Source organism: Anopheles cruzii, chromosome 2 (assembly GCF_943734635.1).
Source record: "Anopheles cruzii chromosome 2, idAnoCruzAS_RS32_06, whole genome shotgun sequence".
Lineage (NCBI taxonomy): Eukaryota > Metazoa > Arthropoda > Insecta > Diptera > Culicidae > Anopheles > Anopheles cruzii.
In genome coordinates this window covers 12,062,632-12,077,314 of record NC_069144.1, presented here as the reverse complement: position 1 = coordinate 12,077,314, position 14,683 = coordinate 12,062,632, and the positions used below count along the sequence as shown (strand labels likewise).

The 14,683-nt window shown below is 54.4% G+C and overlaps 1 protein-coding gene across 1 annotated transcript in view; it reads right to left on the bottom strand.

The window, feature by feature from the left end:
• LOC128267972 (uncharacterized) overlaps positions 1–1,424 on the bottom strand; it is a 29,946-nt gene extending 28,522 nt beyond the window's left edge. The window contains exon 1 of the mRNA XM_053004948.1: positions 566–1,424. Within this exon, the coding sequence (XP_052860908.1) occupies positions 566–1,424 (859 nt within the window). The remainder of the gene's footprint in view (positions 1–565) is intronic.
• Positions 1,425–14,683: the final 13,259 nt, after the last annotated feature.

The following is a 14,683-nucleotide window of genomic DNA, read 5'->3' as shown; positions in this document are numbered from 1 at the left end:
GCATTCACGTTGATTTGATTGTCGTAACCATTTTTAGTGAGCAATTTGATTTAATTTCCAGCCAGCCAAGCGACGACGACCATCATCGTCCTCGTCCTCGTCCTTGTCGTCGCCGACGGGTGCACCACCGTCCAAACCGGTGGCGCTTTCGGTCGGTCAAGGCGAGGAGCACTTGTTGGATGCAACCCGGAACGAGCCCGAGCACGGATGATAAATTGGCCACCTCACTCCACCCCCGGGGAAGAATTTACTTATCCCGGGGCCGGGATTTTTGGAATTTTCATTCGCCGTGTCGGACCAAAGTTGGGCTAAATTGAATTTTCTTTGGGCACGAATCTTCGCACGGCACCGGAATCTCGACTGGCAGCTACGACAAAAGTTTTGCGACCAGCGCACCGGTGTGCGCCGGTGAAAGTGAATGATGACTCGATCCGGTGTCCGGGTCCACGGCCAGCAGGGCCAGCATCCGTCAAGATATCATTCTCCGTGCATAACAACTTTGTGCAAAATCTTCGTCACCCTCAAAAAACAAGAAGATAAACGACGTTACACTTAGGCCACTTACCGATCTGCGGCACGTCGTACTGGCGCTGGCCACGGGTACTGCGCAGCATCATCTGGTTGGCGACACCATGCGGCAGGGAGGGCATACTGCCCGACTCTTGTCCCGAGTCGGCCATCATCTTGTTCCGGCCGCCGTTGGGTGATGCTCGCTTGCTGTTTGTGGACGCCGCCGACGCCGAGCGCTGGTGTATTGCATCGGTCCCCGCCGGGGCCACTCCGTCGTCTTCTTCGCCTCCTCCAGCGGCACCACCACCGCCTCCACCATCGTCTTCATCCCGATCGTCCATACTGGAGGAGGAACTCGAGCCGAGCTGCTGCTGCTGCTGCTGCGCGGCCCGGATGTCGAAGTTGGTCTGCACTCCGAATAGCTCCTGTAGGCCACGCGGTGGCTGGCCGACCAGCGGACCGATCGGACCGTGGCGCAGCACCATGGCCGGTAGGTGCGCGGGTGGGGGGCTCAGTTCTGGCAGCTCGTTGCTCGTCACCATCAGGTTGTTGTTGCTGTTGCTGTTGCTGGCACCCATCTGCCGCTGGTGATGGCCGCTGACCACGGTTGCGGCCCCCCCGTTGCTACCGGAACTGGAGCTACCGCCGCCGCCGCCGTGGGGTAGCTTCTGGTGCGCCGGTCCCAACATGGTGCGTCCGGCGGACAGCAGCACACCGGTGGCCGGCCGCATCAGGTCCACCCGGTTCTCGGCCGCCAGTAGCTCCGACATGTCGTCCAGCTCGTCCAGCAGCTGGTTGGCGGGGGGCGGCGGTGGTGGCGGTTTGATGTAGGCATCGCGTGCCATGTGCAGCGAGTAGGAACTCGCAGGTAGCAGGCTCATGTACGCCAGGACCGGCAGCAGTGCTCGGATCATTTTTCACTTCTGCAACACGCACACTCTAGCGCACACACGCACACACACGGCCACACGCTCGGACGCACACACACACACAGCACCGGACTCGGACGTGTTGCTCCAACTCTGACTCCAACTCCGACTCCGACTCAAGGTTCAATTACTCTTCTGTCTTTCTGTTTCACCAATCTCCCGCTCTCTCTGTCTCTCTTTCAACGCGAGGCGTGTGCGTGAGTTCTAACAATACAGTGTCCGTTTCCGCGTTTTCCGTGCCCCGGGCAACCGGAGATCCGGTGATCCGGTGATTAGAGTTCCTTGGGAAAGGCCTGCTTCGACGGGCGGCGGCGGCGGACACCTGTGTGTATTCAACAGGTTTCTCAGGTGCCGTGGCGTATTGTTCGTTGCGTTACGCTGACGATGAGGAGGGGGCGAAAGGCGATCAAGGTAAGGCCGACGGACGGTTTATGTTTCCTTCCTCTCTCAACGACACGCACTCTCTCGGCTCCCTCGGGGGGGTTCGCTGGAGAATTGGCGAATAGAGAACTAGCTACAGAAAGCGCTATCCCGGTTCTGGGCGCTTAGAGAGATCCTAGCGTGCCGGGAGTCCGGGAGTGTGTCAACCCCGAGTGTCTGTAGCAGCGGAACCGTACGGTGGGCATTCCTCCTGCGGCGCACTGTAGAGTTGTAGATCGCCTAGCTAATTCAACGCCGATTCAGCGCACCAGGTGGAGGCGCTTGGTAAACCTTGGACCGGAAAGCCTCGGGCTGCGCCGTGGGCTGGAAAAGTTCGTGCATAACGAACCGGCAGGGGCGTCGGGCAAGTTTGGACACTTCACTCTGGCGCACTTGGTGTCGTTTGCTCGTTTCTTTTGGCGTGGCTTTCACTACTGCTGCTGCTGCTCGTCACCATCCTAACCTCACCTCATCAACTGACAGCAAGCGCGCACTTACACACAGCACACGCCGCACCACACATACTGCGGACACTCACAAGTAGGCTCCGTTTTGCGCGTGCGACTGTTGCGACTGGGAGCAGCACAATTAGCGACGGGGCCACGGAGCGAGCCTCCACGAGCCGCACCGCACACGAGATTAGATCGGTAAGCGATAATTGCAGGCCGTGCTTGCTTGCTGCCTGTTAGCTGTCATTCCGTCCGCACACACACACACACGCACGTACCACTCGATCACTATCGGCGCTGGTGCGAGCTTTTGAAGCCGGCAGCACGAATAAAAGGGGAGACACTCTCACCGCAGTCGTCGTCGATCGTCACACACACACACACGCAGCTGTCGTCTCGCTTGTCTCACGCGTTCGATCTTCCGGACCGGTTCACCGGAGGCGGCTCTTAATAACACAACAACGATAACAACATTAACACTGGGGCCACCAGGGGGGACACGGCACGCGCCCGGCAATTGCGAGGGGGACCACCACCAGAAGGGGGATCGAGAGAAACGGGCTGCAATGGCTGCCGAGATCGCGCAGTTTACTGGCGATTTTCGAACGGACGGGCGAAGACGTCACTCTCTCTGACAGTTGAGGTGAATGGGAGAATGAATCTGTGGTGTGTTGTGATTTTCTGTGGCGTGGAGCGCGTATGGTGGTTATTTGGTAGCGTTCTTCTTGTGTTCACTGCCACTGCGCTCACTGTGGTTGTTGTTGTTTCTGTTGCCGATGCTACTGCTGCTACGGTTCGGTAGGGGGTAAGTAGTGCGGTGGCCACCCGGGGAGGCCGTTATGGCCATGACGCGCGCTTATCGGACCGTCGGAACACCCTACTAGCCTCGTCGAGGGATGGAACGCGAATGAACGGAACCGAACGGTGCTCAGGTCGCTTTTACTGGCACACTGGCCACCCGAGCTTCGGGGGCTCCGGCTCTCGGGATCCGCCACTCGGGTGTTCCGGCTTCGGTTCGGGAGTCCGGTTCGGTCGGATCGCGAAAGTGAAACACACACACTGGAACGCAGTGCGGTGCAGCTTTCGCTTGGTGCGGCCACCGCTCTCGGGGGGGGGGTTTCGCGAAATCGTGGTCGGGGATGCCAGAACGGAAGCGCGTGGTCGTAGTTTTCGGGCCCAGTGATGTGGGCCGGGGTGGGCCTACATCATCGGCCGAGCACTGCGTCGGAGCTTTCGGAACCTCCCGAGCACCTCGCGGCGGCGGCGGCGTCTCCACGAAGCGCGTAGGCACACACAGAAGTGAAAGCACCGCTTCGGCGCGCCGGCGCACTGGCCGCGAGGGACAGGTCCATTCAGCAGCAGGACCTGCTCGTGTCCTCGTGGTGTGTGGTGTGTTTTTCTTGCGTCGTCACGTCATGTCGTCATCATCATGGGTCGCTTCTGTCGCTTCTCCTCCTCCTCCGGCCCTTCCGGCTGCCGTCCGCCGCTGTTTGATGGTGGAATTTTCCTTCGAATCATGCCGCCATCCATTGCCACCGCCGCCAATGTCACTTGCAAACCCCCCAGTTCGTGGGTTTCTTATTGGGAGGGCACCGAACGGGCCCGAAACAATAGCACAACAATGATGCTCCACAAAGCACCATGCGCCTCCACCGGGTCGTTTGTGTGTGTGTGTTTGGCTTTGGTGATGCAAACTAACCCGTTGGGGATACTGGTGGGGAAGTAGGTGGACCCCGTTTCCCCGAAGATTTTCGTTAATCTCTAAACAAACTGTTGACTTTGGCCTCCGCTATGCCACCTTTTCCCGGCCCGGTGCCCTGGAGCAGAGGCTGAATAATTTATAGGGCGCAGGGTGTTTGCCCAGAACCCAGGAACAACCAGGCCGCAGTGTGAGCAACACGGGCCGTCGGATTAAAATGCGGTATCGGACTTCGGGTTTATCACTCGTGAATTATCTGCCTTTCATTTCCGTCACACGGCACGGCATCTCGACCTTGGGCATCGGTTTTTGCTGTTACCGTTTGCTACCTTGCTACAGGCACAGGCGGAACGCCCCCGGAACGATGATCTATGCCACAGGCACGTGTCGTGCTGCATAAAACTGTCAAAGAAAAATTCATTAACCACCATCGTTGCTGTCGTCGTCGTCGTCGTCGTTGTCTGTGTCGTCTGTCCTGTGTATTGCCCGCCATAAACTAGCTTCTTTTTAATTATTCAATTTATGAGCCAATATAAAACCGAATACAGCGCCTAAGTAATTATTATTGTCACTTGCATCGCCTTCGCGCCTGACGTCAACGGTTTATTGCACAGTTACGACGTATTTCGAATAAAAACAGTCACTGAGTTCACTTGTCCCTTAAGCAATACTTATTGAAAAATTGACGCCTTAATACGAGCCACCGGAGGCGACTATCTGTTGCTGCTGTCATGGGAAAGTTCCATCAGTAATCGCCCTTAACGCGACCAGGTAATTCTCGATGCGTTGCGTTTGATGGCGCAATTTTCAGAGGAAAGCTCAAACTCCAAGTCCCCCGAAAAAACGGGTGGAAAATCCCATCGCATTGGGCCGAGCACTGGCGTTGGTGATTAATTTCGGTAGATTTGTCATGGAATTTCCGCCGACAAATCTTTCATCGTCATAAACGCGACCACCGTCAGTCAGCGCGGCGCAAAACAGGTGACACGGACCACCACCCCTGGTTGTGCCCAGGGGTTTGTGTGTGTTTTGTGGCCAACCGGGGCCGCCCGGACCCGGATCCGACCTGCCCATCCTGCCCAACCGGACGAACGAACGACCAAATGTTGAATTATGCTTTTGTTTTGTTATTGTAGCGCTAACCCATCCCCCGCCCTGGGCCGCCCTGAAGGATCCACGCCGTTAAAAACAACCGCCGTCTAGCGAGGACCGTGCCGCAGAAGTAGGAGCCCGCGAAGTGTGAGTGAGTGACACGCGTGAGTTCCGCACGCGCGAGAGCCCTTCGCCCGAGCTAACACCGAAATATTTTGTGTTTCATTCAGCTGTTTTTACCTTCCGCTCAGGACGGGACACGACGGGAGGCAGGGCGGGAAGCGCACACCACGCCATCACCGCGCCCGAGGGATGGGCAAAGTGGCGTTTTGCACACCGCACGATGGATCCGCGTTCGGATTCCCGATTTTCCCCTCCAAGACTGAGCACTTTCACGGCGGGAGGACACTTTCACGAAGCCAGCCCCACGCGCGCGATGGTGCGGTGTGCCTTTTCCTTGGCCACCCACGCAAAGTTCTGTCATTCGAGAGGCGAGTCATCAACTGACGTACACGTCCTGTCATGCAGGCAGTGCCGAATCATCATTTTCCCATTTGCTCACGAAGGGCTTTCGTTCGCTCTCTTCTTTGTCGTCTCGTTCATGCTCTCTCTTTCAGGATTCTTTCTTAGCTCTCGCTCGCTCTCTCTCTCGCCGTCTCTCTTCCTGATGCATCCTTCAGAATGCTGGTACCAGGGAAAACCGAGGAACGCACGGACGAGGTCGAGGTACAGAATAAATTGAGGCACGATGTACGACGGCGAGGACGACTGTTGAGCTTTCGGACTCCCTCCACCGTGTGTATCTTCGGGCGTTTGACGTAAGCAAAAGCTCCGGCCTGCTTTGTGCTGTCATGCTTCGCACCCCTACCCACATGCAACCTTCAGCTGCCCTTTACGCCAATTTCTCTTTCTAGGTGTGCGTGAGCACTCGCGCGCCTGTGTGTGTGTTAGAATCATTTATGGCTTCGTCCTTCAGAACTGGTTGCACGCCGTCGGAAAGCGGCCCTTGCCGCTTGATGGGAGGGCTTCTTCAAAATAACACACACACACACACATCAAGGTGTGTGCTTTTGCCGGCACTAAACACACACACACACCCAAAACCCCACAACCGCAGTTTGGAGCCACCGGAGTTTCCTTGGAAGCCCGGCATGGCCCAATCCTGGCCACCCGCCCGCGCTGCTTCCCCTTGGACCCCCGGGATGCCCGGAAAAGCCGGATAGGCATTTTGTGGCGTTGTGCCGACTTGTGTGGCGCGCTGTGTATGCCTTTCATTCATACAAAAGTCATGACACCGAGAGAGCCCCCACCGGGCGCGTTCTGGGATACCGAACGTGGATGGATTATTGATGCTTAATTCTATTTCGAAACCCTTCAATCCCTTGCAGTGGCGGTGCGCAATTAGCGCAACCCGGAAGGACCACCGAGGAAACGGGGCCACATCGAAAGCACTACGGAGAGAACAGAGAGACAGCCCACAAGCAAACAACAGCAGGGTGGCGACACGTCAAACCGACAAACCCGCTTCGAACGTCGAAGCCCGCCTTACACAGGCAGAGGCAGCACCGAGTGTGGTCTGTGGTCCCAACGATGGCGGCTTGGCCAACTGCCAGAGCTTGTAACTGCGTAACTACGTTCCGTTTGAAATTGGTTCTCAAGGTGGATCAATGCGAAATGTCCCGGTGGCGACGGCGGCGGCTCGGCGGAAGCCCTTTTATTTCCGCTGCGCAGATCTGCATCGGTAACACTCGGACTCGGAAACGAAACACCTCCGTAGACACTTTGTTGATCCGCCGAGCCCGAGATTTAAAGTCTCTGAGCCATTCCTCGAAAGGACATCCAGCTCACAGCACAATGCACGCATTCGAAGCTAATGCTATCGAGTTAGTTACATCGGCATCATTGGAACGATGGCAACGCTTGGGTGTGCAGCTTCCCCTTGACCAGCTTGGACAGGTACGAAAGCGGACATATCCTGTTTCCCGGGGCTACGTTTACACATCGGACCCCGAGAACCTTCGCAGGAGCCATGTTGTTTTATTGTCACTGTAAGAGCCGGTCCTGCATCAACCCCGGTTCGGTTTCAACTCGAGGGCGGCATCGACGACAGTGTGCTTACAATGTGTTCTACCATTGTGCCGAGGATTCTGCAGTCGTCCGAAACTCCGGCGGACCGGCCTGTGGGATGGATAGATTTTCCACTTTTACCACTATCAACGGTGTGACTTGGAGCCCGATATGCGACTCGTGTAATGTACTGTTTTTACGAAACTACGAGGGCAGGGCACGGCTCTGCGTGCTGCATCCTTGTGGTATCGTGTTGTGCGATTTTGATGATCGATCATAGGGCTGGTGTGGTTCATTGTGGCATCTGCGAAAGGTCAAATTATGAAGTTCACCGGTTCGGGCTGGTCGAAACGCGAATCGAATCAGTCTACGAAATTGGATGCCCTGCCCGCGAGGCGCACTATGCAAATTTGCCCTTTTGGGGTTGTGCAAATAGCAGACTCTTCTAATGAAACGCGCCGCGATCGATGGTGTCGCACGGCTGGCCAGGGGTTAACGCTACTTGACACTCGTTTGCCAATGCTCAGCACGGCTTCAGATAATATTGATTGTTCTAACATCGTTAATGATAAACTTTCACAAGGTTCATTGATGCGCGCCTGAAAGTATGCAATAAAGCTTGCGAGCCATTAAATTCGCTCTCGTGATACTTTCTCCTCAATCTTTCTCCATCATCTTTGATCTAGAGTAGGTGGAATAATGTTTGGGAGCATGTTACGGAACGCATGCCTAATATTCATTCATGAGTGGAGTACCCAACGAACCGGTGTGCCCGTAGGCGCGTTACGTCATCACTGTCAATTTCGAGGAGACGCGGAACAATCGCGTGGCAGGAATGCCCACCGCGGGGCCTCACGTGCCGATACGCGGAAAGTCAAAGTTCAGCAGGCGCCGGAACAACCTGTTGTTAACGGAAGGACGCCGCCAACTCCACCGACGTTCGCTTGCGCGGCGTAACCGCGCGCAGTAAACGCTTAATTAGAGGAGAGACCATTAGTTCAAACCCGGGGTGAACCGGAAGCCATCAAAAGCGTCCCCTCCGTCCGGACGACGGACGGCTGGAGGGAAAGGCCCAATTTACGAGTACCCGCAGAACTCCCCGGGCGGCGGTGGGGGCCCACTAACCGCTCCACGCGTTTTCGGAGGAATTCCATCGTTTCCACAAAATAATCGAGAAAATTAAAAAAGAGAGAGAGAGAGAGAGAGAGAGAGAGTGTGTGTGTGTGGAAATGCAAATAAAACGAAATGGGGAAAATTCCAATTACTAGGTGTGTTTGTGGGCCCCTCTGTGTTAGGGTGATATTCTTTCCCCGGTTCGCGATGTTTTTTTGTTTGCCCTCGCCGCGAGTTGCGAGGGTTCGTGAGGCCTTCCGGAAGGTGCTTCCCTTTCGGTGGGGTTACTGTTTAACAGCGCGATGACCTTTCTGAGTCACCGCGGGACACCGTCACGTTGTCACTCACTTTAAATTCCAGCGAAAAAGGGCCACTTTATTGGGCAACCGCTTTTTTTAATTAACCTGTTTGCACGATGACCCACTGGTACCGTAAAGAAACCGCGGTGCTCCCCGATAGGTGGGCAACACTTTATGTGCCACGGCGCAAGGCGTTATGTTGCTAATATACCACCACGGGTAGGACCGGAGGCGGAATGCTGAAAGCGTACGTAAATTTGAAACCCCGAGCATAGAAGACCCATAAAGCGCTGGATTTATGCTGGCGTAAGGCGTATGAAAGCGAAGGCGTATGCCAGTGCATACGGGTGACCTTTGAGTTTTATGTTGCCATCCCATCCACCAAATGCACCGCACACCGCCGCGTGGGCCGACACTAAAACTAAGCCTTCTCGGTGCCCCGTCGTACCTGGGATAGCATTCGATGCAACTTTGGATGCACCTTTGGATGCACTAGGCACACTCTACCCACATTTGGGATGCAACTTAGTGTTCGGCCCACAATGTGGCCGTCTATTCTTAAAAAAATCGGAATACTTTTCTTAAAACACTACTTTTGAAGTTCGAAATTCGCGAGCATTTCGACAACTACTCTTTCGAAAAAAAAGGTAGATTCGCTTTCTATCGCAGCAGGCTACAACCTTAAGGTCCGGCCCCGTTCTAGGGAATTTCGCTACTCCGCTGCGCTGTGGCCAAGTGTTTTAATTAACCATTGAAACGTTACATTACCACAGTTTTAATTCCCCATCACTGTCACGTACCACGGCACCAGCTCCTGGCCGTGTAGAGGTAATTGTTTTAATGCCTGATTAAACAAACGAAACGGAACGACGGTCAGCGAATGCGCCTGTCAAGCGCGCTCTAGCACCACCGAGCACACGGAGCCGACATAGTGGATGATGGCCGGTCAACCGGACCGTGTGATAGTCACCGCCAACGGCCTGTCAGCGTGGGCTTTCGGAGCATAAATGGGCACTGGCGGGCAGGGGCCAGAAAGTGCACATAAATTATGGTCCACCCCAAACGCCGCACCAAACGTGCTTTCGTCCCGGATCCGTTACCGGGCTTATAGGTGGGGTCTCCTGTCCTGTCTCGGGTCTCCTGTTACCGAGACACACTACATTGCAGCAGATTGGACACCTTCGTTCCGACACTTCCTTCGCCACGTGTGTGTGTGTGTGTGCACCGTGGACGTGTCCTCTCGTTCACCGCGCTCGTGACGGCTCACGGACGGAGCAAAGTGTACACAGAATATATTTATTTCTGCTTCAGCACTCAGCACCGGCCGTTTGTGTGGGTTGACGTCTCAGCACACCGGTTTTCCGCCGGTAAGCCCACGTCGAAGAAAACCGGTTCTCTCTTTTCCGGCAGGATTAGTCCATGGTGTCCTGACTGCTCCACGCTGCCAAAGGCATTACAGAGCAGCATTTCTGCAACTCTCAAATTCTTGCGGTTCGGCCACGGACCCGGGAGACCATGCGGCTGACCTTTGCCACTCTGTTTCGATTCAATAACTGACTGAATGCTTCCTAGTCTTTAATTGGTATCGAATAAACAATAGCGATTATTATGTTTTAAAATATTTGAATCAAATGGATTAGATGGATGACCCTCGGATAGCAAATGCTAGTTACTCCAAATGAAAGATGAGCGCTGAACGTAAAACTTGTTCACAACTGGAAGGCCGTCCCTGTGGGCTCGCCCGTTTTCCCCGGAAAAAGGGTGTGCAAATGCGGTGCGTGCTGGTGTCCTCCGGCACGACGCGGCCTTGTTGGGATTTCGCTGGAAACCATCACCACGGTGTGTAATCAGTTTGCTTAATGAAGAATAATGCGATCGTAGATTGTTCGACCAAGGAAGGAAGCGGTTCGGCCACGGACGAGCGGAACGGAACGGTACGTCCAGTTTGTGTGGTCCGCTCATCGGAAAGAGCAAAATTACACCAGCAAAAAAAGAACATCCACTGGGGTGCAGATGTACCTCATGAAGGCTGCAGCCGGTCTGCAGTCCTTTTTAACATCCTCGGCACCTCCGGCCATTGGTACACCTTCAAGTCTGCACCGCAGCACATCGTAGTGATTGGCCTTGGTTCGATTCCACGAACTCCAGGACTAAAGACAAACATCACCGCTGTGGCCAGTATCCCTGGATTGCCTGGAGTGCCCAAATTACTTTACATCCGCAGAGCTGCGGTTGATTGCTCTGAGATTCCGTGTTTGTGGTGGATTCCTGTTGATTTTTGACGGTTTGTCATGGAGTCCAAAACACAACGAACGAATCCCGTCCCTTCGCGTAAATCATCGCCGAGAGGCTGCGAGAAGGCAAATAAATCGTCCTGATAGATGGCCATCGGAGCGGTGCAATTCCGCAACGGACAGACGACGACGACGACGGCCTGTGGGACGGTTTCGGTGGGATTGCGCCAGCTCGCGGTGTTGGTGGCCAGATTCGGGGTTGCATCATCGCCATCGTCACACGTAACAAGGAATGTAAAAAGCCGAATCATCGCCAGCCAGCGTGCCGGGCCGGGCGAATAAATCACGCTTTAAAGTCGAAGGTCAGTCAGTGGCAGGTTGTAAAATGTTTATGGTGACTCTGAGTTTTCAATTGCTCGGCCCTCGGGGTGCACCGAGAGGAACCGGGCAGGGCACCCGAAAGTGAAACAAGACGCTGTTGATTGTCGGGATACCGTCGGGCAGGATCGGCAGCATCAGCACGGGTGCACGGGTGGCCGTTCCGAATTTATTTAAATTGCGAAACCCATCCCGGTGCCCCGGAAACAATAGAAAGTCACCAGCGAGCCTTTTTTGCCCCGGTCGGCACCACCCGGTGCTTCCCGAGCGAGTGTGTCGGGACGTCCGGATGGCGATGTCGAGTCCCATTGTCTGCGCTCTGCTGTGTGTTCCAGGACGTGAAGGTCCTGGCCCCAAAGGAAGGATCGATGCGGCGTTTACTGCAGCCGTGAACTTTCCACGAACAACACTCTCCACTCTCCGGCCGCTGACGTCATTAAATGCACGGCTACAGCAGCAGCAGCAGCAGCAGGGCCACTCGGAGCCCCGGGAGAACGCCAGGGCCCCAGGAATCGCATCGACCGGGAGATGCAAAATGCGTCCGAAAACCGGGCCGCCGCACCGGGTAACCTTGAAACTGGAGCATATTTATGAGCTTGCGATGCTATGCTGTTGCTGCTGCTGCTCTCCGCTGTCGAGTTTCCCTGCTGAGCGACCTGCCGGTCCGTGCCGGCAAGGAACGAGCCCCGCGCTCGGTCGGGGGGCAGATGGGCGGAACTAGAAACCAGCTGATTTCCAGCGTGTCCATTGCCATTGCACGGAACTCGGAGCACGCAACAACTACCACCCAAACCGGGGGAAGCTGCGCGATGACGTGCGGCGAGGCCAAACATCGCCGGGCAAGGTGCTTAATTGTTGCAAACACCGGACCGGTGCCGCAGCCCGAACATTTCCGGACCTGACCTCGAGAAAAATCGCTCACACCGGCAAGTGAAAGAGCACCGGCAGGAAGTCAGAGAGAGTGAGAGAGAGAGAGGCACAGTGGGCCGAGATAAGGAAAACCTTCCTGGCTGGCTGGTTCTGTGTGTGTGTGACCAGAGAACAGAAGTCACAGATTGTCGTGCAAGTCGCGCGCTGTTAATTTTGCCATTTCTCGCCGGAGCCACCGGAGCCGCCGAGGGGAAAACAGTTGTCTGGGAAATGCATTTTCCTTCCCGCGGGCACCGGTTTTATCGCCCACTTTTTCCGCTTGCCGTCGCTCTTTTTTGTTGCTCTTGTCCTTCCTTTTCATATGTTTCACTTCACGGGAAAATCAGGGGCCGCAAAAACCGGAAACGCTCCGGAAAGCAGAGTGTCCCGCGAATGGAAAGCCTTTGTTATTGCTAAAGCATTTTTATGCAAACGACTTCCGGTGCCCGTTGGGTATCCACTATGGTCGATGAAAGAGGGACAGAGAGACAGCGGGATGGGGGGAAGGGGAACGGAGTGCCACAATAATGAGTGAACAAAACTTAAACGGCGTGACCAATGGCGACAGAGAGAAAGCGAATGAGAATGGTTCGTTTAAAGTTCCACCCAACGGCCAAATGGGTTTCCCATTAAAGGGGGCAAAAAATGTGTGCCATCCAAGCAATCCATGACACTCGCAACGCGGAGCACGCAACGTGACATAGAAGCCAACTGGCAAAATGGCCGTTTAGCAGTAGACTCGATTGACCATAAAGACGTAACGGGAAAAGCATTTGAAACTAAATTATTCCAAAATAAATTCAAAGTTTGATATTAACATTTCGAATTCTTGAGGGAATTTAGGTTATGTTGATTTGAAGTTTTAGCTTATGTTGCTGGATGCTGCATCATTTGACGTTTCCGCAAAATGGCTGCCCGAAAGCAACTTGACCAAACGGTGAAAGCGAAAAATTTGTTTATAATTACGGTTTTCCAAGATTGTTAACAAAACACTAATGAAAAATACCAATTCTCTTGCTTTCCACGAGGCCTCGTCGTCATTAAAGCTACGGTCTTCGAATCAGTCTTTCGGAACAAGCGCCCGCTGCTGTTGTTGGGGGCTCTTAAAACGGAGCGATTTAAATTAAACGATTCGCAGAACGTAGAACTTTCACTCCGAAAAGGGGCGGGCACTTCTTTCTGCCGCAGCGCTCCGTGGAACCGCAGCTCAGTGTTTTATTGCCCTTGCCAATAGGTTGCGATGTTGACTTTGCAATACGCACGGTAGAAGTTTCGGTTAGTCCGATTCTAAGAACTGTCCGCGCCCTCGCCCACCCCATCCGTGAAAACCAAAAACACCGAAAACTTTGACATTGTTTACAGAATCATGTTCAGCACACGCGCGAGTTCCGCGCACAAAGCGGGACCGTCGGGAGCACTTTCGGAGCGCTCGGAGGCGCGCCTGGCGCATAGTTGAAAGAATACTTTCAACTCCAAGTGCCACCAGGAGAGTTTGAAGCTCCTCCTCACGCGGCGTTGAAGAAGCCCAGGAAACAGCGCGGTAATTTTATCGCAATTCCGGAGGCACCCTCCCGGTGTGCGTGCCCTGTCCTGGCCGCCTAATGATTCTTAATACCGAGCCGCACCGGTGGGCCGGTGATGTTACGCGCGCGTTTCAGCGAAACTTAAAGCGGTGCCCGGGGCGGCGTCACTTTCGGAAACTTCATCATGCATCATGATCACGCCACATTATCTACCTCATCTTCTACTGCCGGCCGGCGAAGCCGGTGTCTCCAGCAGGTTCCACGAAAAGTGCCTAATAAACGAAATCCCAGCCCGAACGCCGACCCCCGTGTCGTCGTTCGGAGAATTGTGCCGAACAAAAAGCGGTCGAAGGCGCCCTGTGCGCCGCCCTCGCAAACAATCCCGTCTCCGTGTTAGGCGAGAGAAAGCGAAGCAAATCTTGGCCCCAAGGATTGACAAAGCCTTTCGACAACGACGACGACGACGACGACGCGTATCGTCAATTAGCCGAAATTTGTTTACCGCCTCCAGTGGCCTCCACGAGAGGGCTTCACGACCTGGAACCGGTGAGCTGAGCTTAAATCTGACAGGGCGGTGCCGACCGCTTGCGTCATCGGCTTCCGGTGGCTCCGAGAACAGATTGTTTTCATTGTTTGGTGAAACCTGGTCTTAGACGTGAGATAAATGCGGACTTCGGCCAGGTGATGACCACTTGATGGGCCTCCGGACGCTGCGATGAGTTCGGACGAAAATAGTTTGTTTCGATTGGTGGACAGTTGATTTAGTCGCTCCAAACCCGAACGGAATGAAACCGGAATGCCGATGTGTTTTGTGCCGTTATTTTTAGGTGTCCAATATCCGGTCTTGGGACTGATTATGGAACGGTTAATGGGACATTTCTTACCGTTTCATGCGGCATTGTCTTACGGATTGCAATCTAATATTAGACGTCCGGAATGAACACGAACCCATTAACCATTTAATCGCTTAAGTCTTTAGTAAAATGTTTACCAAACATGCACATGAATGGTTTCTGTTGGAAATTCAACAACGAATCCCGGATGAAAGCATCCAAAAGGAA